We start from the raw sequence: 24,788 nt of genomic DNA, 5'->3' as shown, positions 1-24,788 counted from the left end.
CATACCCATTACTTTGTGCCAGTCATCGTTTAGAAAACATGACGAAGGCTTTCCAGGCTGTAAAGGACCATGGTTCAGATCTCAGACCATACCTGTGTCACATGCTGTAGGATATTCTGAGAAGAAATCCATCTCTGTTACTAGTGTTGGTAGAATTTTGCACTAAATGTTCAAAAAAAAATATTTAGGCAGAACTGTGTCAGGAGACATTGAGGAAAAAGCACTTAAAAACATGTGGCAACACTAAGACATGTTCCCAAAGCAGTTGTTCAACTCTTGCCATGAAGTGGGTGAAATGTGTTTTTGAACTTACTTCCCTCATTCCAGGTGGACATCCTAATTAGAGCATTCTTCATGGAATGGAGAGCACAACTTCTTACTCTGGTATGCCTGTTAAGGAAAGGCAGCAAAAAATAACAATCATAGGATTGTTTCAGGTAAAGAGTCACCACAATAAACCTGCCCAATTTATCTCAAGAACCTGTGTCGCACAGGTGAACTGAGACAAGAGGTACTCAAAACCCTCATTACTTCTGAAAATACAGAATATGAGAAATGTCTTTGAACAGATGAAACTGACTGAGAGAACTGTGTAAACAGGAACATGGCAATGCAGTAGAAACAGTATAATGATTAGCAGAAAATATTTTGACAGCTTTTTCTAATAGGTTTTCCTTTTTGCAGCACAATACAGGAAGGCAAAACTTAATTTTTTTTCAGATTTTCTTGTTTATGTGTTAAAAGCCTCACTGAATAGAAGAATCCCATCCCATATTTTGATACTTTTAAAAAATAAAATTCAAAATGGCTAACTTTGTAGCCATTTGTCTAGAAATAATATAAGGATTTATAGCAATTTTTTCAGTCCTACTTTCCAAGCTAACTTAAAAGTTTCAGGGTATACAAAACGAGTAATAATAGTGCATTAGGTGAAGGGAAAATAAAATCTAGTATGCTAGTCAAAAGTTTCTGGACTGCTCAATTGCTGATATGCCTAAAGTCGACTAAGTTTTAACTAAATCCAGTTCAGGCTCTTTTTATTGATACAGAGAATGCCTACATTCAACTCTACTCTTTTAAGTATCTTTTTTTTTTTTTTTTTTTAAATTCTGAATATTCAACTGGACTGTTTTCAATGAAAAAAAGCACAGGAAGCTGAAGTTTCCAACTTCAGGTGAAATTGCAACCCAGGCCTAACGTCTGCCTGGTACCCAACACCTGTTCCTATGTTGCCCTGCTCATGATCCCTAGAAAAGCAAAGGCATAAATTAATTTATTCCATATAACTTTTTTTTTTAACTTCTGTCTCCCTTCTTTTTAACCCAAGCTACTGAAAGAGTAAAAAATCTGTAAATATGAAGTGAAATTGTCAGGTGGAAGACAGTGCTTACCTGTAAAGCTAGACAAAATACTTCTGAAGAAGGTAATTTTCCAGGAAAATATTAACCATTCCTTAATCCAGTCACCAACCTTGTTCAGCATACTTTCAAAATGGTGTTTTAACTTCGGGGAGATACTAATTTTCAACAACAGATGCACATGTAAATATCCAATCAATTTATTGTGGAAACACTGAAGACACAACATAGCTTTAACATATTCCCACTGAATAAGTACTACTTTAATCTGAACTCACAGTGTTTATTGTGGAAATGCTGCAGACACAAGAAGAGATTTAAACACAGTTTAAATCCACCATCAGAGAACATGACACTTCAAGGAAGGCCAAAACAAAATGGCTCTTAAAGCTAAAAAGAAGAGGCAGATGCCATTTCCTAGAAATGAAGGATGGTAGGCTCCACTGGAGCAGCTTTAGTACTGGGCTTTTCTTTAGGATTGGTGATAAATGAAAAACCCAGAACCCAATAATTTTTATTTTTTAACCTAATTGCTCCAATCCAGGAATCTTTGGCACAGGAATTTTCCTTTGCTTTGTGGCTACAAGATTATTCAGCTGTTTGTTCTTAACAAGGCCACTGCTTTCATACACTTCATTTAACCCTACTGTGAGGCATTTAACTGTGTGTTGTGCAAAGAATGCTCTTGAGTGTCAAATTCTGTCTTGATAGACTAACAGCACCGGGTTATTGCACTACTTCTGTTTTACTCTAGCCTTATTAGACTAACAAACAAGGCTGTTAGAGAAGAGAACTGATTTTCCTTGTTATTTGCTACACTGGACTTATATTTCTTTTACACTGATGAGCTGGCTAACATATCTACATGCAAGAGGAAAGAATTCCACTGCATCGATTTAAAGAGACAAAAACTGAATTGCCAAATAAAGTTATTTTAAAGTAAGCATGCTGATATTCTATTTCTAGTTACTCTTGTACTAGATTTAAACCACAGAGCTGGACTGCTACTTCTTTGCAGAGCTGAATGAAAATAAGGCCTATTTAAAAAACCTGCACTACAGAGGACACAGAGCTTATTCTGTCTGTCAGTCCCAATGGTACATTTAATGCCTCATTGCTGTGTATTAGTTGTGAAGCTGTATTCATTAAACAGGGAATGTTTATATATTCAAAACTTGTGAGTAAAATAGAAGTAAATCACATGTACATTTCTTAGCCATCATCAAAACACTGACAAAATAAAAGCTTTATAAAATATTGTAGAAAACTAGACATCTACACTTTTAAACAGCAAAAAAACTATTAATCTCATAATGGCAATCAAAACACATTTTTTTGGTACAATTCTTTGCATGCCATTCCTCCTTACAGTGCTATATAATCACTCTACTTATTCCTCTCATTTCAGTATCAATAAACATCTGCCTACACATTAATTCAGAAAATATTAATTAAAAACTAGAAAGTATTGGAGCCTAGCACACTGATTTAAAAGGTCTCTGTTCATATATTTGATATCACATCCTAGCAAAAAAACTTTCCTATTAAATCCAAGTAGTTTCTTGTTAGGAAACAGCACACATAGGATGTCAAATTATTTTCAGTACAAAAGATGTACACATAAAATAGAGTAACTTAATAGCTCTGAAGACTCCTAGGCATCAGCAGGGAAGGCACTTTTCCAGTCACAGAATATTAAGCACATTGGGATTCAGCACAGCTTTGGTATTTCAACATCTTCAGCTTCTATGCAAGTGATATCCACTGACTGCCCAGTCCTGAACTTCTCCACTTGCAAATAATGCAAAGAAAATTGCTCCAAATAGATTAATAGATGCAGCAATATAGAAAACCGTCTGCCATTCTGCCACAGTATTCTGTCAAATGGGGAAAAGAAAAAAAAAGATGCAGTCAATTTGCAGCGCCACACTCAAGGAAAAGTAATTTTAAAATTGATGCTACATGTCTTGCCTATTTAAATGTAAATGCCATTCAGCATGATTTCATAGCAACATAAAAGCATTACAAACATAATGGATGAAATATCAATATAGTCAACTTCAGTTTAATAATATAGCTTACACAGATAGTCCTATCAGAATTGCATTACACTCTCTGGAGCAGTGTAACATCTGAGATGCAGAACCACCAACATGAACTCAGAGAATGTTGCTGTAAGGGGAAACACTACCTTGCTTTCAGGTCCTGTGATCCAAGAGCTGAAGTTCCCTGCACTATCCAGTAAGCTATTCTTAAAGACTACAACTCCAGAATCATAAGCTTTTTAGTCCAAACAAGGTAGCTACCTTAACTCAGATTTCAAGAGGAATCCTCTACGGCACTCTGTGGTACTTAAGAAAAGACTAAATAAGTGTGTAGCAAAAAACTGTGATTTATTTGCCTTTTCTTTTTTTTCTTTTCAAATAAGGAAATAATATCTGCAGATGTCTTAAGGCTTTTTTTTTTTACATTTTTATTTAAAGTTCCAGATGACTACTGTTACAGACCTGTAAATGATCTTACTACAAAATCAGAATACCGGAAGAGTGCATTAATATGGGTGGGGGAGGAACTAAACCAAACAAAAATACCCCAAAACAACCCACTAGTTAAGATGTCTGGAAGAAATAATTTCATTGGAATCCTGTATTAATGAATACTTTCCGATTATTTTTTTTTAGGAAATACTTAAAATTATCTCCTACTCTAAAAATTCAACTGTATCAACAAACTTACTCCTCCCATCTCCCTTCCTTAAAAGATTTTAGAATAATCCATACAGTTCATTAAAAAATAGTATTCAAAAACTCCTACTCTCTTTTTTCACCCAAATCATTCTTTGACTAAACCATCTCGGAAGTCAGATCTAACACTAGAATCTAGTTTCTCACTTATCTGACAAATGCTGACATTGTAACTCAACAATTCACGTGAGAACCTAATAAAAAAAAAAAAAAAAAAAAAAAAAAAAAAACAAAAAAAAACAAGCAAGAACTTGTCCTAGTTTGATAAAACAATGCCACAACTGTCTCATCTAGTTGGCATTTTATCAAAGTTCTACTGTGATCAAAACATATTCATTTTTATTCCTAGAGAATATAAAGGGTGAGTCATAAAATTTTCAAGTCCTACACAGGCCTTTGACTTTACCTACATTTTCCTGATCAGAATGAGAACAATAAAGGCTAGGAATTAAGTAATTCGCAGCAACAAAACAATATGACTTACATGTGTAACCCAGGTTTCATTTAATGACTGTTAACTTGAGAAGACAGAATTTCCATTCAATTGAGATAAATATATAACAAGTGAAAAAAATAGCAAACAGACTTACATTATGAGTGAGGATTTTGGCAATAACTGGCCCCACCATTCCTGGGATAGTAGCAAAAGAATTTGTGATCCCAAGGAGAATTCCAGCATACCTGCAAGAGAAGTTGTTAATGCTGCTTATTAACTTGTCCTGCTTATCAATCATGGAAATGATTTTGTCTAACCTGATCACATAGCCTCATCTTGATCACACATGCAAATTAAAACAAATATTCCAATGGTAATTACTTGCTTTTATTCTAGTAACAACTCACTGACACTTGGTACATACATTTTTAGGGACATGGTTTAGTGGTGGACTTGGCACTGTTAGGTTAATGGTTGGGCTTGATGATCTTAAGGGTCCTTTTCTACCTAAATGATCCTATATATCTCTATTTTCCAGAGGCTAGTTACGGAATTTAACTTAAGTTGCTCATGGTTTTGCTCAAGATCCATAATCCAAACCCACATCCCCTTTGTTAAGTCACAACCAAACTGTCTGGAATGGAAGCATTGGAGCAGTTAGAGAAGACACACTGAAGTAGAAAGACAACAAGGAGTATGACAGAGTGCTGTTCGGTAACAATAAGAGTTGGTTCAGGTTTCATTGCTAAAAACTTGTCTGCCAAAAAGGCAATATCACCAGTGTGGCTGGATATCTCCACTTACACTACAGAGTGTATATTCCAAAGACAGGAATTCAGAGTGCTGTGGCAGTCCTTCCCTTCAGCTTTCTGTGGGTCAAGGCCAATTGGAAATGGGTCTGACTAAACAAGTTCTGCTGGTTGCCATTCCTGCAGCTCCATTCTGAGGCTTCCTGTTCCATGAACGTGCTGCTCTATCACACACAAATGTATGCCTATGCACCAGAGGCCATAAAAACTTGCTGGGAAAAGCTGGTAACTTGCTTAATATCTAAGTCCCAGCACCTTATCTCTAAGCGATTAAAGATCTCCCTCAGAGGCATGTTGCAATACTGAGAGTTTGAAACTGTACCACAAGTGCAGACTTGTGAGGGAGACTGAAAAGAATTAAAAGCCAGACATTCTACAGCAGCGTTTGACCTTCCAGCCACCACAGCACAGACCCCTGTGGTGCAGATTGTCGAGGTGGATTTGCTGGCTGAAGAATTACAGAAGATACTAATAACTGCAGTTTACCACAGGAGAAAGGAGTCATCTCCCAGTGATCATTTTAGGCTGTTTTAGCAGAGTAAATTATGTCCTCACCGACTTTAACATAACAGAAATATAATTTCATCTCTAAAGAGAAATGTATAGTTTTGAAATTTGATTTACCAAAACAGGGGAATTCAACCATACATCATTGTTACAAAAAGTTGCAATATATGTAGTCATTCCCATGATATTAGAGAAACATGGGTTTGTTTCATCTGAAAAGGAATCAATTATCTAGTCTACTAGTTGATTTTTTGCTTGAAAGTCAACACTACATATTGGTTTAGAGCACGGCAACATATTTCAGACTGAGATGCAATGGTTTAGTTAAAACCATCTTTATTTCTTAGAAACGTAGCAAGTAGTCTTCTTATCTTGAAATGTGTTTTAGAATTAGTAGGCCTTTATGAAGCTGAATGTTAAATTGTAACAGTTTCCCTTAGGAAAATAAGCACAGGTAGCAAAACTCATTTGAAAGCCTTTAAGTAGACCCAAATGTACTGTCTTCAACATGCTTAAGTACCACAATGCTGCTAAGGCATACTTTCAAAACCAAACATAATTAAGAGTTTCCTTGGTCGCCAAAGATCTTTGGCAAACCAATTGTTGGCTAAATGCCTATTTATGCCCAGTGTTTCTGACATAAGTTGCATTCTTGATAATGCTTGCTGTTTGATGCAGATAACTGTGATGCCACTCCCTCAGCACAGTGGAGACTCCCATGTGAAAAGGGAAAGCAAAAAGTGACATGTCATTGAGCAAGACCAACAGTAAGCTGTTGGTCAGGTTCTAATGGCATAGTGGAATACCCAAATACAAATCAGCTTGCAGAGCAATCAAGTAGTAAAATCAAGAGTAAAAAAAACAGATATGGGTTTAGTGTATAGCTGAGCCACATGAATACTACAAGAGTTCATGGTAACAGCAATGCTAAAATTTGTAATAATGGAAAGGTACTGATGTAGACTTAAAGAGCTAAAACAGAATACATTTTCCCCACAAGAACAATCTTGTCTCCCTCCTGTGCCCAGCTCTTACCTTCAATTCAGTACATTGATAGCATAAGCAATACATGTTAGAAACCAAAACCACGTAGCAGATATTGTTTTTACTGGAGTATCAGTATTTTCATTCACTTCTTTCCTGTGAACCTAATAATGATTTCTTTGATACAATGCAAGTTTTAGTAGTAAAAAGAGACACTTTGCTATTCTAGCCAGCATACTTTTAACCAATTACAATGAACATTTATGTGCATTTTGAGAGTGCTTTGAATCACTTTGGGTTATTCTTATATCTTCCTAAAGATAAGTAAAATAAATAAGAAAAATAAATATTGAGTTCCAAGTAAACTCTTAACAGAGGTTTTCTTCACAATTTTATGCAAGTCCCATTTTTAGCTTTCTAGAATTATGTCAAGCATTTCCTTGAAATTGTGGATGTCTGCCTTGACCATTTCATCCAACAAAACTCAGACAGTTGCAAAAAGTAAGGGGGAGAGAATGAAACAGAGTCTTCTTTTTCTTCTCATCTTAAATGTTTTTTGCACTTCTGTATTTGAAGAAATTTTTCAATATGACCTTTGTTACAAGGCCATGCTTTTTTCCTTATCAGTCCCCATTTGGACAGATTTACCCTGAATTAAAACATGCATGTGCTGAATAGAAAATCACTGATTTAAGTGGAACAGCATCCATCCTGACCACATCGCCATCAGAGAAAGTCTTCCCACATATGCAGCTGTTTGCCTCTAGAGGCAATGCCAGGCCAAAGTCTCTGAACTATCAGCAAGACCCTTCCTTCTTCTGCATCCACAATCAATCTGCTTCCTTCTGTCTTCGAGGGAAGAAGAGCTAGAAGAATTTGTCCAGTGTAAATGCAAAGGGAATAAAAGCAGGACTTTATCAAGGGCAGGAAGAACAGAGTGGTATTTGGTCAGCGGGATCAGCAGCAGTTCACATGGGGAACCTCACTGTGCCTGCTGACATTCATCAGCATCGTGTAACATCATTTTCTTCTTGTGTCTTTTTTCAACACCTAAAATACACTCTGTGCTGTCATATACAAATTGACACTTGAAATAAACACATTTGAAATGCAAAGTATCTCAAATTAGAAAACATACACAACATCCTAGTTTGTGAAACCTCAGCCATCACCTGCATACAGAAGTTTCTCGTGTGTATGTCTCACAGAGGCATACACTACAGTTGCATGATTTCCTTTTCCCTGTCACAGCTCTGTTGCATTCTGTGGACAGGATAAATGTCAGCTCACTTAACAAGCATCATTTAATATATTTTTTGGAAATTAACTGTTGTAGTTCTGCAAAACCAATCTTGAAACAGAAGTTCCATAATGGCTCAGTAATACCCCAGATGCACTGCTTTAACTGCATCTTCTAAATTTGTAATTCCATGTGATTTGAAACAAAGTGCATCACAGAAGCTATTCTTACTTTCAAATTTAATCCATAGTACAAGCTGGCTATAGCTGGCCACTGATACCTCCCCTCTTGCTTGCTACCTGCCGAGTTTAATTGGGTTCCCACTATTTCACGTCCATTTGTTAAGTCAAAACTTGTCCATCCTTTTTAACATGACCACCATCTTTTTTATTGCCAAAGCCTGGATACCACCTTCAATTAGGACCTGAGGTCTCCCTTATAAGTTGTCTAGATCTTCTGAACTTTTTATAAGTAACATTTTTATAAAATGCTTTTTCTTTCACTTTCACTTAAAGTCTTCATTTTACACATTAATACAGAAACACGCTCTTCTTTGGACATTAAGTCATTTGACCCTCTTCATATCTAAGTACTCCAAAAATAGGTAAATGAATGACAAAGCAAAATACTTGATTTTTGCCAGTGCAAAGAATGCTTATGTGCACTTTCAAAAGAGTATACATGCATCTATAGTCTTTGGGAAACTGATGGATCTGTCAGATTCTGAATTTGTAACACATTGGAGAAATTACAGCCTGAAGTCTTGGTCATTCCAGAGCAATTGCATGTACCTGATTTGCCACCTACTGACAACAGATCACTTACTCATAACAAGATTTGATTTGTTTTCCAAATGCAAATAATTTACCTGTATCACAGTGCTTAAATATGGTAATGTTCATGCTAAAGATTGATAGCTCTGATGGAAAAGTTTAAAGGAGCAAAACACTTAACTGCATTGTGCTGTTCAAAAAACTCTGTCCTATTAAGATCATGAATCAAATAGGAAAAAAATCCAGAAAGTATAATTACAGGAATTATATAATTTATTACTGCAGGATAAAAGCTGGAATGATTCTAAACTGTTGTTTATATTATACCCTCCGCCAAAGTTGCACTTTTTGCAAATATAGTGCTTAATACTGTAAACCCAAGTAATTGTCAGTGTTGACACTCCAGGTCTGTATGGCACATGGTCCATACCTACGTTTTCAAGGCACCTTAGCAATGCATTAAAAAAAAAAAAAAAAAAAAAGAAAAAAAAAAGGGGGGAGGAGGTCATAAATGTTTCCCATGCACTACCAATAGCTTCAGCAATACTTACGAAGGTGCTATGTCCAGGTGGTTGATGCTGTAGCCAGATGTACAAAATCCTCCTAGTGTTGTCGATATGGTCACAAACGCAACAGCCAGTGCATAGTTGCAGCCTATGAATCCAGCTGCTACTAAGAACAACGCAGGTCCAATCATTCCTGTAAGACAGAAACCTTCCAATCAGTGGACTTTCCCCACGAGAGACACTTAAAGGCTCCGAACTGTGTGTACATTTTCCATCCAACTTCCACCGCCCCCTGGCGTACAGAACGCAGCTCTGCACCGCGCGTGTTGCAACAGGACAGCAAAGAATCCTAAATGGTTTGGGTTGGAAGGGACCTTAAAATCCATCAAGTTCCAACCCCTCAGCCCTAGACAGGGACACCTTCCACTAGATCAGGTTGCTCAAAGCTCCATCCAGCCTGGACTTGAACGCTTCTGGGGATGGGGCAGCCACAACTTCTCTGGGCAACCTGTTTTAATGCCTCATCATCATGCTCACAGTAAAGAATGTCTTACTAATATCTAATCCAAATCTACTCTCTTTCTGTTTAAAGCCATTCCCCCTTGTCCTATCACTACATGTCCTTATAAAAAGGAAAAGCAGATAGGTTCCAAACCTATTGCTGTCTCAGGAAACAGCAGACAGATAAGAAAAATTCCACTCTAGCTGGAAAGAACAAACTTGAACTGCATAAAAAAATTAACAAAAATCAACAGATACTGAAAATTACTTCACAAATTAGATTTATTTATTTTTATAAATAAATTAAAGCTACACTGACACTGGTAGGTGAATAGTGAAGAAATTACCCACATTTAACTCTCCAAGTTACAGGAACAAACACTGACTTCTTCAGTTCATAATAAAGTTGAGCTGGAAGAGTTCATACAAATACATATCTATCTATATATATGCACATATTTCTCCTGTAGGCACATTCTATAGTTAGCTTTATTTTACATTTACAAAATCTGAACGCCTGGTATATCTACACCAGAGCCTTCTGCACAATGTAGAGGCCCTAGGATAGCTTGAGAGATACCACATTGCGTACTGGAAATAGTTTCTCAGACAACATGAGCTAACACAAGCTGTGTTCTGTCTGCGGCAACTTTGGTACCTGTTTCCCAGTACCACAGGCCATTTACATGCCCCCATCGTGACCTCTGTAAACAGCTCCAAGTGCATGCTTTTGTTGATCAAGACAACCTAGGTCCTGCTTTTCCTAACACAACAATATGTTTCCTCTTGAGTTATATATACATGGGTGTGAGGTGTGAGGTCCTGTAGTAAACTGAATCACCCAAAAGGTGTAGGCTTAAAACAAACCAGTAAAAAAAAACGCCTGAGAGCTTACTATAAGAGCTGCTTTAAAGAAAGCAATTGAATCAGCTTGAGAAGCAGCAAGGATGGCCATACATCAAACAGGCTTCAACTTGAGTGTATCCTGTGCCTAATCTTTCTTTATTTTTCAAAATTCTTTCCTTTGCCCCCTCTTCTATGTAGCAATCAACTTCTCTTTCCTAAATACAGCCATTTACAAAACACTGAACAGCACAGAGTTGGGAACAGGCTCATGCAGAACAATATCCAGGGTAGTCTGATAAACCTTGTTTGATAACAAGTTTTCATTCTGTCAAGCAATTATCTCCCCTTTTATGGTGATTTTACCTCACCATTTATTTGATTGGTTTGCTTGTAGTAATGCTGTATCTTGACTTAAACAAAGCTTTTGGCAATCCCTTATCGTTCTCTTATCCAAGAGACCTACATTTCATGGAAAAAGACAGGATTTACTCTTGACACATTAACGTACAAATAAAGCTCCTCCTCTCAAGCCATGCACTATGCTGCCTCATCTCACAGCAGAATGTCAGATTACTCTCCCAAGTCCTTTATTTTCCCTGGATTGTTCTTCTTATTATATGTTCCAAGTGATGATAGTTGCACCTACCTATTAGGGTAAAACATTTGCGAACACAAACAGTGGAGAAGTTCTGTTTTTCCCGTAAATAATCAGCAATTTGCCCAGACAGAATTATACACAACCAGCAGCCAAAATAAGGTAGGGCAGACAAAAATCCATTCTGTTAAGGAGATTAAAAAAAGATCATTAAAACACTGAAATGATAAATCAATATGCTAAAAAATCACTTGTGGTGCAACATGAACTGAGACTGAACCAGAGATGTCAAAACCATCATCCATCCACACAATTATTGTTGGTATCATAGAAGAGAGAAACCTATGGATAGAAAAAGCAAAGCATATTAAAGTTACCAATGTGCAAACTCTCCACTGCATGATGTAATCCATAACTACCAATGCAGACAGACAAAAAACTCAAAGGTTTAAATCATCAACAGGGTTCAGGAAAAACAAAATTACAACTGAAGGTATCCTGTGGACATTAACCCGATCATGAAAGTTTCCAGAAACACTAATATCAAGCGAGTTACTAGAGTAAGTGGAAGCTGGAAATATTATTCAGAATTTTGAAAACTATACAGAATCTCTGTATGTGTATATATATATATACACATATATACACTACTATAAGTCTTCCACTTCACATTATTCCATATCTATCTACTGAAAAATCTGATGCTGGCTGTAAACAGACACAAGACACAAAACTAGGACTTTCACCAGATCCAGCCTGGACATCCCATGACCCCCAAGCAGAGCTATTATTCATGACCTGACATTACTTACACTGAAGTCACCAATTAATTCCCATTACTTTAAACAAGTAGTGTTTAGAGACTTCTGCCTGATTCTGGATGTTTTTGGGACAAAGGAAAACAGAAGATACTACTAACCTGCGTATGCTTACAGCCTTTCCATACAATTACGGATAATTACTGATAAGAGAGTTATAATTTAACCTAATCTGTGATTAAAAAGTGGTATTTGAATAGAAATACTATAATTTTTGTACACTAGTATGAGATGTATATTTGTCAAGAAATGTAATAACCCCTAGGAATTTCAATTTGAAACACATCCCCAGCTGAAGTCCACTTTACCAGCACTCACACATGCTGCCAGTTGGGCTTCAATGCTCAGCTTTCAAAAACGATAAGTAAAATTTTGCAAAATAGCAGATAGTCTCAGAAATTGAAAAACTACTTTTTTTAAGTACTATTCAAAACCACAGCATTATTTTTAACCAATTCCTTTATTTTAGGAAGGAAACTAATGGACCACAGAGTAGCAACTGTATAATATTTTAAACCCTAATGTATTTTCCATCTAGATGTGTGGTAACAAAGTTAGTCCAAGAACACTATGAAAGATATTTTTTTTTTAATGTTCACAACAGCCAGTAATCTAAGTCACTCTTAAAATAAGAAATGTAACCCAGAGACACAGGAAAACACTTCACAGCAGAACCTGTTACCATTTAGAGCAACTGCATTTTACATAACACATGCAATTGAGAGCTGTGGTAGCAAATGACTTTCACAGGTATTCCCTGAAGAGGCATATTAAGGAACGCAACCAGCAACTTCACTTCATTTTTTTCCAGCCATTTTTGCATCTTGCCCTACTGCAACCTTCTTTTTTAATGCTAAGATTCTCCATCTTCTCAAGATTGCTGGCATCACCTCTTCCTTGCATGGCATGCATTTTCTGTTTGCTCTAAACCAGTCTCACATGTTAAACCAGGAAAAGACTATGCTAAACTTCTTGAAATTTCTGAGCATCTTTTTACTTGAGCTATAGCAGTTTCTCCAGGTAAACATCACCCAAACTGTCCCATTAAAGACAGACCAGTACAGTCAAGTAATTGCTATAAAAAAGAATGTTCTACCTCCCCCCCTCCATAATTTTTCCCTGGTAAATAATTTAACTTTTAAAAATTTCCTTGAAAGGCATTATATCTGGACCTTAAGTTGTTTTGGTTTGTTGCTTTGTTTCATGCTTTTTACCTCAATAAGAAAAGACATTTTGCACTGCTGCTCATTGAGGAAAGAAAGTGACAATTTGGAAAGTGATCCAAATCAGAATGAAGCTTCCCCTGTCCCTTTCTCTTCCCCTTCTACCCTCCCCTTCTTAAAATACTTTCAAAAATGCCACTTGTCCAATGGTTTCCTTTGTTCGACTTTTCTTTTTTTACTGGAAATGTTCTCCTTCATGAGTGAGCAAAGGAGTAGATAGTATTTCAGAGGAGGGTATAAAATCTGAAGCAATCACAGAAACTATGTAATAGGGAAAAATATTTTTATAGTTACTGTTTTAAAACAGAACAGTTAAAGATGAGTAACATGCCTCTTCAACCAAAAAAATTAACTCAAAAGTTAGCACTAAGCTAAATGTCAAATAAGTCAAAAAAGTGGAAATTATAAGGCAGGCAACATTTTTGATATATTTGCTTAATTTTGTGGGGTTATAACTTCCCCCCTATACATTTACATTCCAAGGTCCTTAAATGGGTTCCTCTATTCTAAACAGCAGGAAGATCTCTGCTGTTTAGTTTCTTTAATTCAGAAGAAAGTGATTATATTCGTATTTATCTCACCTCCTGTGCATCAAATCTCAGGATCTCCTTCATGTATGTGGGCAAGAGCGTAAGAAGTGTATAGAAAGTCCAGTTATAGGAGAAGTGTGCCACAACGATAGCCCAGAGTGGAAGGGACTTCAGCATAGGTCTCCAGGGAACAGATTTCTGTGTAGAAAGCTAGCAAGCAGGAGACAGAGAAGAGAAAAAGCAATCAGGACACCGATATGAACATTTACTAAATACAGTGTTTTGATGCTACCCAACTCTATGCTGATCATCCATTCCACGAAATGAGTCTCAGTTGATAGATGCAAGTTATCAGCAATTAATTAATTGCTGTGTTCAGTTCTCAGTGAAGATATACTAATGTATGTTACTGCTCTGATGTTTACCACTGCAAAGTAAACCAATTACTATTACATTTTGTAATCAGAATTTCTAAAAGTATGCCTTCCCTTGCTGAAGTTTGATGCCTGCTGCTTTTACTGTAAATCATTAAATATTTAGTCACCTCTCAGGTGTTTATTTAGCTGAATCTTTCTTACTCAAGCCTAAATATTAATTTTGATCTCTCAGCCAGTTTCACTGTGTGTAAATATATGTCCCCAGGCAAAGGAATAAACTCCTATGCAAACTTTAGGAACTGGCTCATTAGCATTTTTTCTGCAAACAGTAATTTCTTTCTTGCTCTAGATGACCCTTTAAAAAAAAAAGTTGCAAAATATTGTATTGCAAATGTTAAAGGCATCATACAGGTTTGGATGTAACATAAAGTGATAGATCTGAACTTTTTTTAAATAAAAAGCTATTTAAATAAAGCACTGCAACAATGTCTGTAACAAAAGACATTATTATAAATGCTTTGTTTGATTATTGATTGTTTCTCAGTTATACAACTGCACTATTTTTAAAATATTTTTGTTTGAAAAATTCTGCTTCCATCTCAGGTTAAGAATGTTATTCTATATATAAATAGCGCATGACACTAATGACAATATTTGTGGTTTATGTTCTGACTCAAATAAGTAAGTCTATACTGAAATGCTGTACCTGATCTTTTAGAGAAGACAGTATATATTCTCTTTCAGCATGTGAAATGCTCCTGTGAGTTTCTGGTGTATCACTAACCAAACCCATCCAGAAGAACCACCATAATACACCAAGTGCACCTATTGTTGGGAAAAGATGAGTGAAGAGACAGAAATACAAAAAATAAGCAATTAGAATGAGTGAAACGATATTATCGACTCTCAAGATGATTTAATCTGAAGTCTTTTCTCAATACTCCAATATAATTTTAATGAATATTATTTTTGTATCTATTTAGAAACACTAGTTCTCCAAAGTGGCTTAATAATGCACATACAGAGATAATAAACAATGAAGATGACTAAGCAGAATTTTTTTCTTCTGTTTTTTTTCCTCTTCCCCCCCCGCCACTTGAAGTGCTTCATATAGCAAGAAAGTTGCGTACACATCCATAATTGTATTTTTATCAGTCACATGGAACACAAAGGATATGGCTCACCGAAAGGAAATAAAAATTCACATATTTTGAACACATACACAGAATACCACTACATACAGTTTAACTGATGTACCAATCATCCTTTTCCTACTTAAGCCAACCCCAGAATTGTCATTTAAAAAAGGTAACTTTTCAATAGTCAGTCTAAATTAACTGCACTTTTCTGTAACTGTAACATTTTAACTTTTTTAATTTTGTCCAATTCTTGATTTGAATCCTTTTAAGTTATAAAAAATTCGAGGTGGTTTTGTTGAGGAAAGTGTACCCTTTGTCTTTTATTCCAATTCTTCCTTTCCCACGCAGAATATGAAATGGCTCAGACATGTAAATAGACCTGTAAAAAGCATCAGTTCGTTCTATAACATGCCCTTAAAAACTATTTTCTGTTTGAGCTTCTCCTAGAACATGTCACAGTAAACATACTATGCCTTGCATTTTGGGCATTCCTTCAGGGTTCCTGTGACTGCTAGAGAGAGATTTTCCACAGTATCCATTTTAAGCAGCAGTAACTTTTCACACGTTCTTTCATTCAGAGAAGTTTATTCCTGGGATTAAAGCTATTAACTCAATTTCACACTTCAAATAAGAAATTTCAGCCTGTTGTTTCCAAGGGATGGGAGAGTTAAGAGCATTTGACTTGTACCAACTTTTGTTCAACTCAGAGACAGCTTTGCTCATTGGAATCAAGGCTTATATAGCCACTTACTGGAATCTACTTAGCTTTAAATATCTCTAATTGCCCAGAGGGAATAAAATAACAACCCAACATGTCAAACAAGCTTTTAAAACTTAGTTTACAATATGCAATGCTTTTCAAAAGGAATATGCATTGTACTTTTGATAATTAAGAAAAATCAAAGCACAAACTCACCAAATATGTAGAACACATAAACCCAGTTCATGTAGTAGCAAATTAAACCAGATAGTGGCAGAGAGACAACAGTTCCCAGCTGTGCACCTACGGGAAGAAAGCAAAACAAAGTGAAAAATTAGATCCCCTATGGGCCCCTTAAGTATAAGTGGCACTTCATAGGTATTTTATTTTTCTGTAATAAATCATGCATAAAGATTTGTCACTACCACTAGAGGGTTCCACTTTGATTTAAAGAAAAATGGGCACAATAAGCTGCTTTGGCAGCTCCAAGCAAACAGAGACACAAAGCCCTAAGCAGCCAAAATCAGAAGGAAAGAGCAATAACAGATGAGCATTCTTAGCACACTTGTCTCCAATAAAGTGATGGCTCTAATACATCCAAACCTATGCAAATTAGTTAACTGCAAAACAAGAGAGAGCTGATCACAGTATAATTAAGAATTTGAGGGTATAATATTTTAATATAATCAGTTTGTATTTCTTATATCTCCTACTAGATCCACAAAACCCAGAAATGCTAGAAACAAGAGTCAGAAGGCATCCATATATAACCAGCAGGTTCAAACTCCATGATCCCTTAATTCCATAGGGTGTAAGATCAGAAAAGGAAGAAGGGAAAGAGGAACACATTACAGTTCAGAAACAAGCCAAAAGCCAGAAAGAGGTATTCCTGTGCTTATAATACAACATACATTTTGCAAAGGATGGTAGGTGTTTCCCTCTCCCAAATCTAAATCAGAAATCCAACTCATATTATTTACATGCTTAGAAACTCTACTAATGATAAACAGTAGATCTTCTCTCTTAATGTTAGTTGTATAATCAATTCTCCAAACCTAATCTCAAATCAAAAAACATTAGATTATTTTGATATTCTGGCTACCTAGATTCCATCTTCATAGAAATGTTTATTTTTATTTGAGGCAGAAAGTTTCAATCACAAACAACAAAATCACATACATCATTCAAAATATAAATCAAAATAACAACTACACACAACCTCAATCATGTTTTCGCAGAAAATCAACATGATCACAAATAAATTAACCACAGACCACATGACTGCCAACAGCGCAGAAAGGAAGCAGTCTGCCAAGTTTACACAAGATGCCTTATCCACCCATGACTGCTAACAATTGTCTGTTCAGGGCCACAAACTCGTCTCACTAGTACATTAGCATACAGTTCCACAGAATACAAAAGGACAGTTTAAAAACTCCCAACTGCTAAATGTCATAGAAGTCAATCCCAACTCTGTGTCCTCTGCTTAACTTCTGTGCTGGGTCTCACTTCTTTGGAAGTAGATTTAATAAAGTACTAAGGCAGAAAACAGATACAGAAATTAAAAAAAAAAAAAAAGAGAGAGAGGGGAAAAAACTTTTCTGCTGCATTGGGAGGGGTTTAAAGTGTCTTATTGAAGGGTCTCATGAGTGCCTGAAATAGCAAAAAGGAAGGAACTAGACCCTTGACTAGGGGGGAAGTGAGGAAATGTGAGGAAGAAAGGATTAGGGCTTCATTCCTCTTGGCACAAGTGAGTCACTGGACTGGCTTAGCTGTTTAAAAAACTGCAGCTGAAGTTCACATGGTATAGCCCTGTCTTCTTGATGAACCCTAGGTTGAAAAGCTGTAACAAGTAATACTAACAGGAGTGAGCAAAGCAAACCATTACTTCATTAAATGAATGCAAAATTTGTCATCCTCAAAGAAATAATATCAGTTATGACGACTAGCATGTTAAGAAACCTATGTGTTTCACCCACTTCACAAATGCAGCGTTGAGCAATGTGACTGACCACGAAATTCCTGAAATGCAAGAAGGCTGGTGGAGATACCAAAGAGCTATGTGACCATTATGTCAGGGAATAGCACAGCGTGTGACTAACCATACCTCCTGCACAGAGGCTGATTTTATCTCAACACAAAGGGGACCAGAGTGTGGCCTTTGTTTTAGATAAGCAGTTATGTCAGTGGAGTGGATCTGAGGGTGTAAATGTTTCTCCTCATTCAGTTCCTTAAAAGTGTGACTATTTCCCTCAATTAGCCAGATCAACACGAGGGAAATGAATACGTGGGTCAGCCCAACACAAACTATAAAAGCTAAGCAACTAAGAACAGCATTTCTGAGAGAAAACAGACTTGAAAGTGGCCTTCAACTCATACATATATGGCAATTGATATATTTTGCTAAGTGTTAACTTACATTTGTACTGTTCTTTCAGTATGTTCTGTATCACTCTGCTAAAAGAAAAACCCTGTATAACATCAAATATCTTCAGGCAAGTAAATTTGATATCAAACATTCCACCTTCCAAGCATAGAATATCTAAGAGAATCTAGTTTGAGAGTATTGGACTTTAACAAGGAGCTCTTCCAGCAACACCTGGGACCTTGAACATTTTCTTCCCTATATTCTTCCAAAAACACTTGAAAAAAAAATCCAAAAAACAACCAACCAAACATCTCTATCCTGTAACTGCCCCGCTTTTTTGTTCCTAACATTAAATCTCTTTTCTTTACAGCATCTTCTATTAATCAGCTTCACAGTAACTCTTTGAATCACTTTAAACCAAAGTCAGGCTGAAGATTATACTTAGTTGCAGATCAATAACTTTTCTCAGGGTTGTAAAAGCCATGAATAGATGAAGATAATCAATGCAAAGCAAAACTTAATGTTATGCTTTCTGGATTAAATGCTGATTAAAATTTACAATATAAATCCCTTTGATTTAAGTCAATCCTCCCTGTTACTGCAATAAAAATGTATAATCCCATTATCAGCGTGGGAATTTCTCACCTGCATATGAAATACTAAGGAGCTTGCTGCGTTCCAGTGGAGGAGCCCAAGAAGACCACATTGAATGCATAGCTGGGAAGGTAACACCCTGCAAAACATTTCATTCTGTTGAAATGCAAGGATTTTAGAACTCCATTAAACTTTACGTTTCAAAGCTTATTTCATTTAAAAGCAGCAGTACAATCTACTAAGTTTCTTGTTTAGCAAGAAACTACTTATAAAAAGTGTGCAAGGCATGAAAATAAGAAGACAGAATTAATTTCTCCTGGTTTTGATTCTGTATATAATGGAAAAGCAGCAACAATACAAACAATAATGTTCCGAGGTCCTGTTTTCTGGAAAATGGGAAGGGATAACTCTAGTTTTGACCCAAGTGTTGTTACAGATAAAACTTCTTTCTTATTTGAAGAGCTTAGGCTAAAATATAGTGCAAATTTTTTAATTATTCAAAATCCCCCAAAACTAAGCCACTCAAAATTAAACAGTCCATATACTACTCCGTCATACCAACACCCAGAGAGTCCAATCACTAAAATTCATTAATAAATTATTCAGATACATTTTCAAGTCGCATAGAGAAAAAGTATTACCTCTCCCAGTCCTTCCAAGGCTCTGACAGCTATGAGGTAGCCAACTCCCAAGTTTGCAGCTAAGGGAGTAAGCAAAGTGAATACAGAGGTACCAAAGATGCCAAACCCCAGCAAAAGCTTCCCTCCAATTTTGCTTGCAAGATATCCTCCTGGAATCTGAGTAATGATATAGCCATAGAAAAAAGAACCAAGGATCCATCCCTGAGTATCAGCATCCCAAGAATACTTTTCCCCCTAAAAAGAGAAAAAACCCAACAAAACGCAGTAAGTTCAAAATAGCAGTTTTCCTGACCATATTTTATATAACACTGATCCATCACTTAGTCCTTTATAACTGAGTTTCAAATTTTTTGTGGCCTACTCCCTATGATCTCCTTCCTCTACACAAATCTCTACTGCAATGAAAGTTGTGTTAAAAGCTAATTCAAGTAGTTTACAATCTGTTCAGACATATCGAGACCAAGCATGCGAATCATCACAACATGAAATTTAAGTGCTCAGGCAGTTCTCCCTTTCTGAGTTCCAAGCAGCTTAGGATAGGTGACAGGTACAGACTACACAGTCTGCCTCAGTGCAAGTCTCACAGTGGGGACATTCTGTCATGCTCTAGAAAATGGCTTTACCCGTAGAAAATTTATGGACAAAAAAACAAACAAGGAGATGAAGGTGCTTAAATTTAATATAAAAAAAAAGAGAGTAGCCAAGGACAGGACTCAAAAGGGTAGGTGGAATAATGGCATAAGCACTATAGAGGGAAGATGGGTTTAGCACACAAAGTAATAAAAGCAAAGAGGATCAAAACAAGGATTCTGCAGCTATAAAGGAAGTCAGCAAGAAGATATGGACTGTTGCCCAGTAAAGTGATTCTGAAGTTTGGAATCACTTCCAAAAGAAAAAATTTTAAGCATCTAAATGAGCATCATAGATTTCACAGAAGCAATGAGACAGAATCTTCCCATAAAGTTCACTGTTATTGTTTGTGATAAATAATAAATTACCTCTGAACAAGCAAAAAAAATGAAAGAAGATAGTAAGAGTGCCCAGTAATAACTTCAGCTATGAGATCTTTACAAGCCAAAATTCACAAAGTTGAGGGGTTTTTTAAAAGCATTTTTTTTTAATATACAACAGATATAAATGATTTTAAGGATTACTGGAATGGAAGTCAGAAATAAAGGACATAAAGACAAAAAGCATGATCTGGGAAAGAGATCGAAGAAGTTAAATGAAAAATATTACATGTTAATTTGTAATGAAATTTCATGCCATTATGACTGTATGAAGAACAGGCAAATGTGGACATTGATATGAGCTCTGACGCAGATATAACAGTAACAGTTGATCACTGGCATATAAAACACTGAGTCACGACAGATCTACAGGGACAGATTAGCCAATTTCTAAGGAACAGCACAGGAAGGAGGTATATAAAAAACCTGACCCTGAGGGCAGCACTACTAAATTAGCTAGTCATTTAAAGCTTGTATTTTCAGAATAGCTTTAAAAGAACCACTGGAAAGGCCATCCAGCAAAAAGCAGCCTGTTCTCTTGCCACTTAAGTATGATTCTATCGATCACAAACTTCTACTAAAACCACTTTTACATGCCACGTTACAGAACAGTATGTTCGAGACCTCACCGTTGTGTTGCGAGGAACATTTATGGTGGAAGAATGCTCTGGGCACACATTGGAAGTTGCATTCTTTGCTAAGCTTGTGTTAGGTTCTACCATATCCACCAGAGCAACGCTTAGGTTCACACGTAATGCATACAGGAGGAAGAACCCCAAACAGGCCAGGAGTGCTAGGTTGTAGCGAGCTGAGCAGCATGCAGGGACTGAAATGAGAGCAAATGAAAAATGTTTGTTTTAACAGAACCTAACAAAATAAGAACAACTGATAAGCAGTTTTTACTAACGGTCTTGGAAAAAACAGAGAAAGGAGACAAGCTAATTTTTTTAAGGGGTTTATTCAATAGGGGAAGTGGCTGAGTGTGTTTGGGAAAAAAATTTTAAAAAGCCCACTTTTGGACCGATGTGCAAAACTAATGTAATCTTGGTTTAGACAACTGGTAGCTACCCACACAAGAGCAGGGGCTGCAGTGGAAGTCTACTGTGTGGTCTGTGGAAATGGATTTTGAAATATAGTTTCAAACATCCTCTCCAAAATACTGTTAATACTTATTCAAAGTACATTTAAAAAAAGCCCCAACCCAAATTACTGGGAAGCCTGTCATATATACGAAATGCCTCGAGAAAACAGATACTGTTAAAATAGTAGTAAAGAATAGTCATTGTGATTCCAGGCTGTTTTCTAGGACAAGTCTTCCTTCTATAAGTTTGCTTATAAGGGAATATGCATTTGCTGACAGTTGCCAAACAGACCAAACTACCAGAAAGGGGAATGGCAGATACTGTGTTAGCACTGTGAAACAGAACAGTTTCTCAGTTGTCCCTCTTGGCAACCACCATACAACAATGACAAAGGAAAATGAGTCTTAAGATTCAGCATAAAATCTGTGTTGTGACATTAAGTCGACTCTGCCAGCTGTTTAAACACAGATATCAGACTTTGCACTGTAACACAGTTATTGGTTTCCTTGTACAGTAGTACTCACCACCATTTGGCAAAGAGCACAGTTGAGCTGTAACAGTTTAAAGCTCTGCAGTTACTCTTTATGAACTGGGAATGCCTCAAACCTACTGAGCAGAAATATCAAACTGTTGAGAAACCACTTGAAGAACCTACTGGATTTACAAATAGTTAGGGGGTTAAGTTTTCCCTCTTATGAGGGAACTATGGTGCTAATGAAAAATTTTATAACCTGGATCTGAAGCTCCAGGAAGGCTGGGGATCAGCATCTACAGATATTACATCAGTCTACAGTGATCCCATCTTCCTCTGACTATTCAGAATTCAGATGGTGAATAAAACAAGTACATCTATGAACAACAGGACTGACTGGAGCTTCATCTGATACCACAGCATGTCACTTGACTGGATTCTCTAATCCACAGGAATAAACAAAGAGCATGCCATGTGGTCAAGGTAACGTGATACTTTCCCCTTCCCAGTAACTTCCCTGAAAAAAGGAATGAGCCCATGCAATTTTATTTTTCAGTGGGGACACCAATAGAGCCTTTCTGCAAGACTGTTCTTCATGAAATTAGTGGAAATTTCCCATTTTTGAAGTCTCTAACCCTGACAAACTTTATGTGAAGTTCATTATAGCTACACAAGTTGTTGAAATGACACAGGGATGTTGTATTTGCTACGTACATTTAGTAAATGAGTAATAAACGAGGCTGTTGTATAAATATGCAAAACCCCTTCCACACTTGCAGTAATTGCAATCTTGCCTCAGCAGCATTTGTAAAAGGCATACTGGATTTTTAAATGACAAGAAGGAGAGCAGCCAAGATTTGATTGCTTACTTTAAAAACAATAGGCACCAAGAACAGGAAGTGCTTACTGCACAGAAACTAGTCAAGCAGCTTTGTTGTCCTTTACTATTGTTTAAAAAGCAATTTGCCTTAAGTAGAAAATGTATAGTCATATAATTTATAATAATGAATATTAATACAGGTAAAGCTATTTAACCATTCCACTTCTTGTATTTGCTGGGGTTAGACGATAATAACAGAAGGCTGAATATCATAATGATGATGTAAACCTTCCTTGGAAATGCAGATTTTTTTTTCAACTGTAAATAGTTTATTATAAAAACCTAATAAACATGTAGATACGAAAGCCTGAAACAAACAGCTACTAAATTACTACTTCCCTGTCATTCCACTAAGTGCATTTGTAATAGCTGAGAACATTAAATCAGGTAAATAGAACAGAAGATTCAAGAAGATTACAGATGTGTTTCAGCCACCCACCTCCTCAGGAGATTGGTATAATCAAAGAGAAACAGACATGCACTCCCCCAAAGTTTAAAGCAGTTAACCATTATGTTCAAGGTCTTACCTTGACTAGCAGCCTTTGGTCCTACATTTATAGTTAATTCTGATTTCAGGGGCATGTTTTAAAGTACTGTAGCTATAACTGAACAAGATTCTTAAATTGCAGTTAAAAAACAGGTCTGTGCTGCAATTGCACAGCAGTTAAAGGAAGTTACTGCTCTGCTGTATTTTTCCTTGTGGGTGAGGTGAAACACCTCCAACCGGAGCCTGATGCATTGTGCAAACTTAAGAACATATTGCTTTAGTAAGACTTGAACTCAAATTTCTCTGCTTCTGTCACTTATTATTAAGTCATTTTGTTAGCAGGTCCCCTTGATGGAGTCATACATTTGCTTAAGTAGGTTACAGCATCTTTGCACGGCATCCTGAAGAAGCTAAAAATCTTTTTACAGTTTATACATTCCAGAAAACAAAACAGCGCAGACAACCCCCTAAACACGCCAGCTCTGTCGTCAAGCCCTGATCCCATAACGAGCCTCCTCTCCTACAACTACGTCCGTGCCTCCTTCCACCTTCCTCCCTCTCCATGTTTTCATAATCAGCAGTTAATCTTACTCAAATTCTGCCTCAAAATGAAATGCTGCCACGACCTCGCAGTCTTTAATAGTTAGACGGGCACTTGGGCTGGCATTGCCCGCTTGTCTTCAGTGCAAGGACACCAACCCGAAGGCAGGTGTGTGTGACCGCACTGCCTCCCCACTGCCACTGACAGACCGGCGACCGGGACGGGGGACCGTGTCTGACCCGACGCCTCTGGGCCCGACCCCCGGGCCCTCGGCGGCGCTCTCGGCCCGCGGCTCCATGGCAACGGGACGCCGCCACACAGGGGCAGCCGCCGTTCCTCTCACCCGTGCCGGGCTGGGACTCCTTCAGCAGCGGGGTGCGGTCCTCTCCCTCCTCGGGCTCCATCTCGCTGCTGCCGCTCGGACCGCGCAGCGCGCCCAGGGCCAAGGAGCCCGGCGCCACCGCTGCTGCCGGGAGCCCGGCTCGGTTCGGCTCGGCTCCGCTCCCGGTTGAGCTGGGCTGGGCTTGGCTGAGCTCAGATCGGCTCGACTCCAGTCCGCTCCGCTCCCGGCTTCGCTCGCCGCCCGCCCCGCTCTGCCCCGGCGGCGCCGGGCACCGGCGGCCGCAG

General features: G+C 37.4%; 1 protein-coding gene across 2 annotated transcripts; it reads right to left on the bottom strand.

Annotated features, from left to right (window-relative positions):
* Positions 1–1,542: 1,542 nt before the first annotated feature.
* On the bottom strand, positions 1,543–24,679 carry SLC17A5 (solute carrier family 17 member 5). Of its 2 annotated transcripts, XM_027884193.1 has the most exons (11): positions 24,505–24,677; positions 21,329–21,525; positions 19,690–19,923; positions 19,100–19,187; positions 16,303–16,389; positions 14,954–15,072; positions 13,922–14,080; positions 11,351–11,483; positions 9,403–9,550; positions 4,693–4,783; positions 1,543–3,235 (listed from the first exon to the last, which is right to left on the bottom strand). In XM_027884193.1, exons 1-11 carry the CDS (start codon positions 24,563–24,565, stop codon positions 3,098–3,100), a joined length of 1,455 nt encoding a protein of 484 aa, XP_027739994.1. In that variant the 5' UTR covers positions 24,566–24,677; the 3' UTR covers positions 1,543–3,097. The 2 variants fall into 2 exon arrangements, with proteins under 2 accessions (XP_027739994.1, XP_027739995.1); XM_027884194.1 differs by lacking the exons at positions 1,543–3,235; positions 4,693–4,783 and adding an exon at positions 9,050–9,259 and having other exon boundaries at positions 24,505–24,679.
* Positions 24,680–24,788: the final 109 nt, after the last annotated feature.

Source organism: Empidonax traillii, unplaced genomic scaffold (genome assembly GCF_003031625.1).
Source record: "Empidonax traillii isolate 1590-97213 ecotype Southwest subspecies unplaced genomic scaffold, ASM303162v1 scaffold139:size1643147, whole genome shotgun sequence".
Taxonomy (NCBI): domain Eukaryota; kingdom Metazoa; phylum Chordata; class Aves; order Passeriformes; family Tyrannidae; genus Empidonax; species Empidonax traillii.
This window is presented reverse-complemented; position numbering and strand designations above follow the sequence as displayed.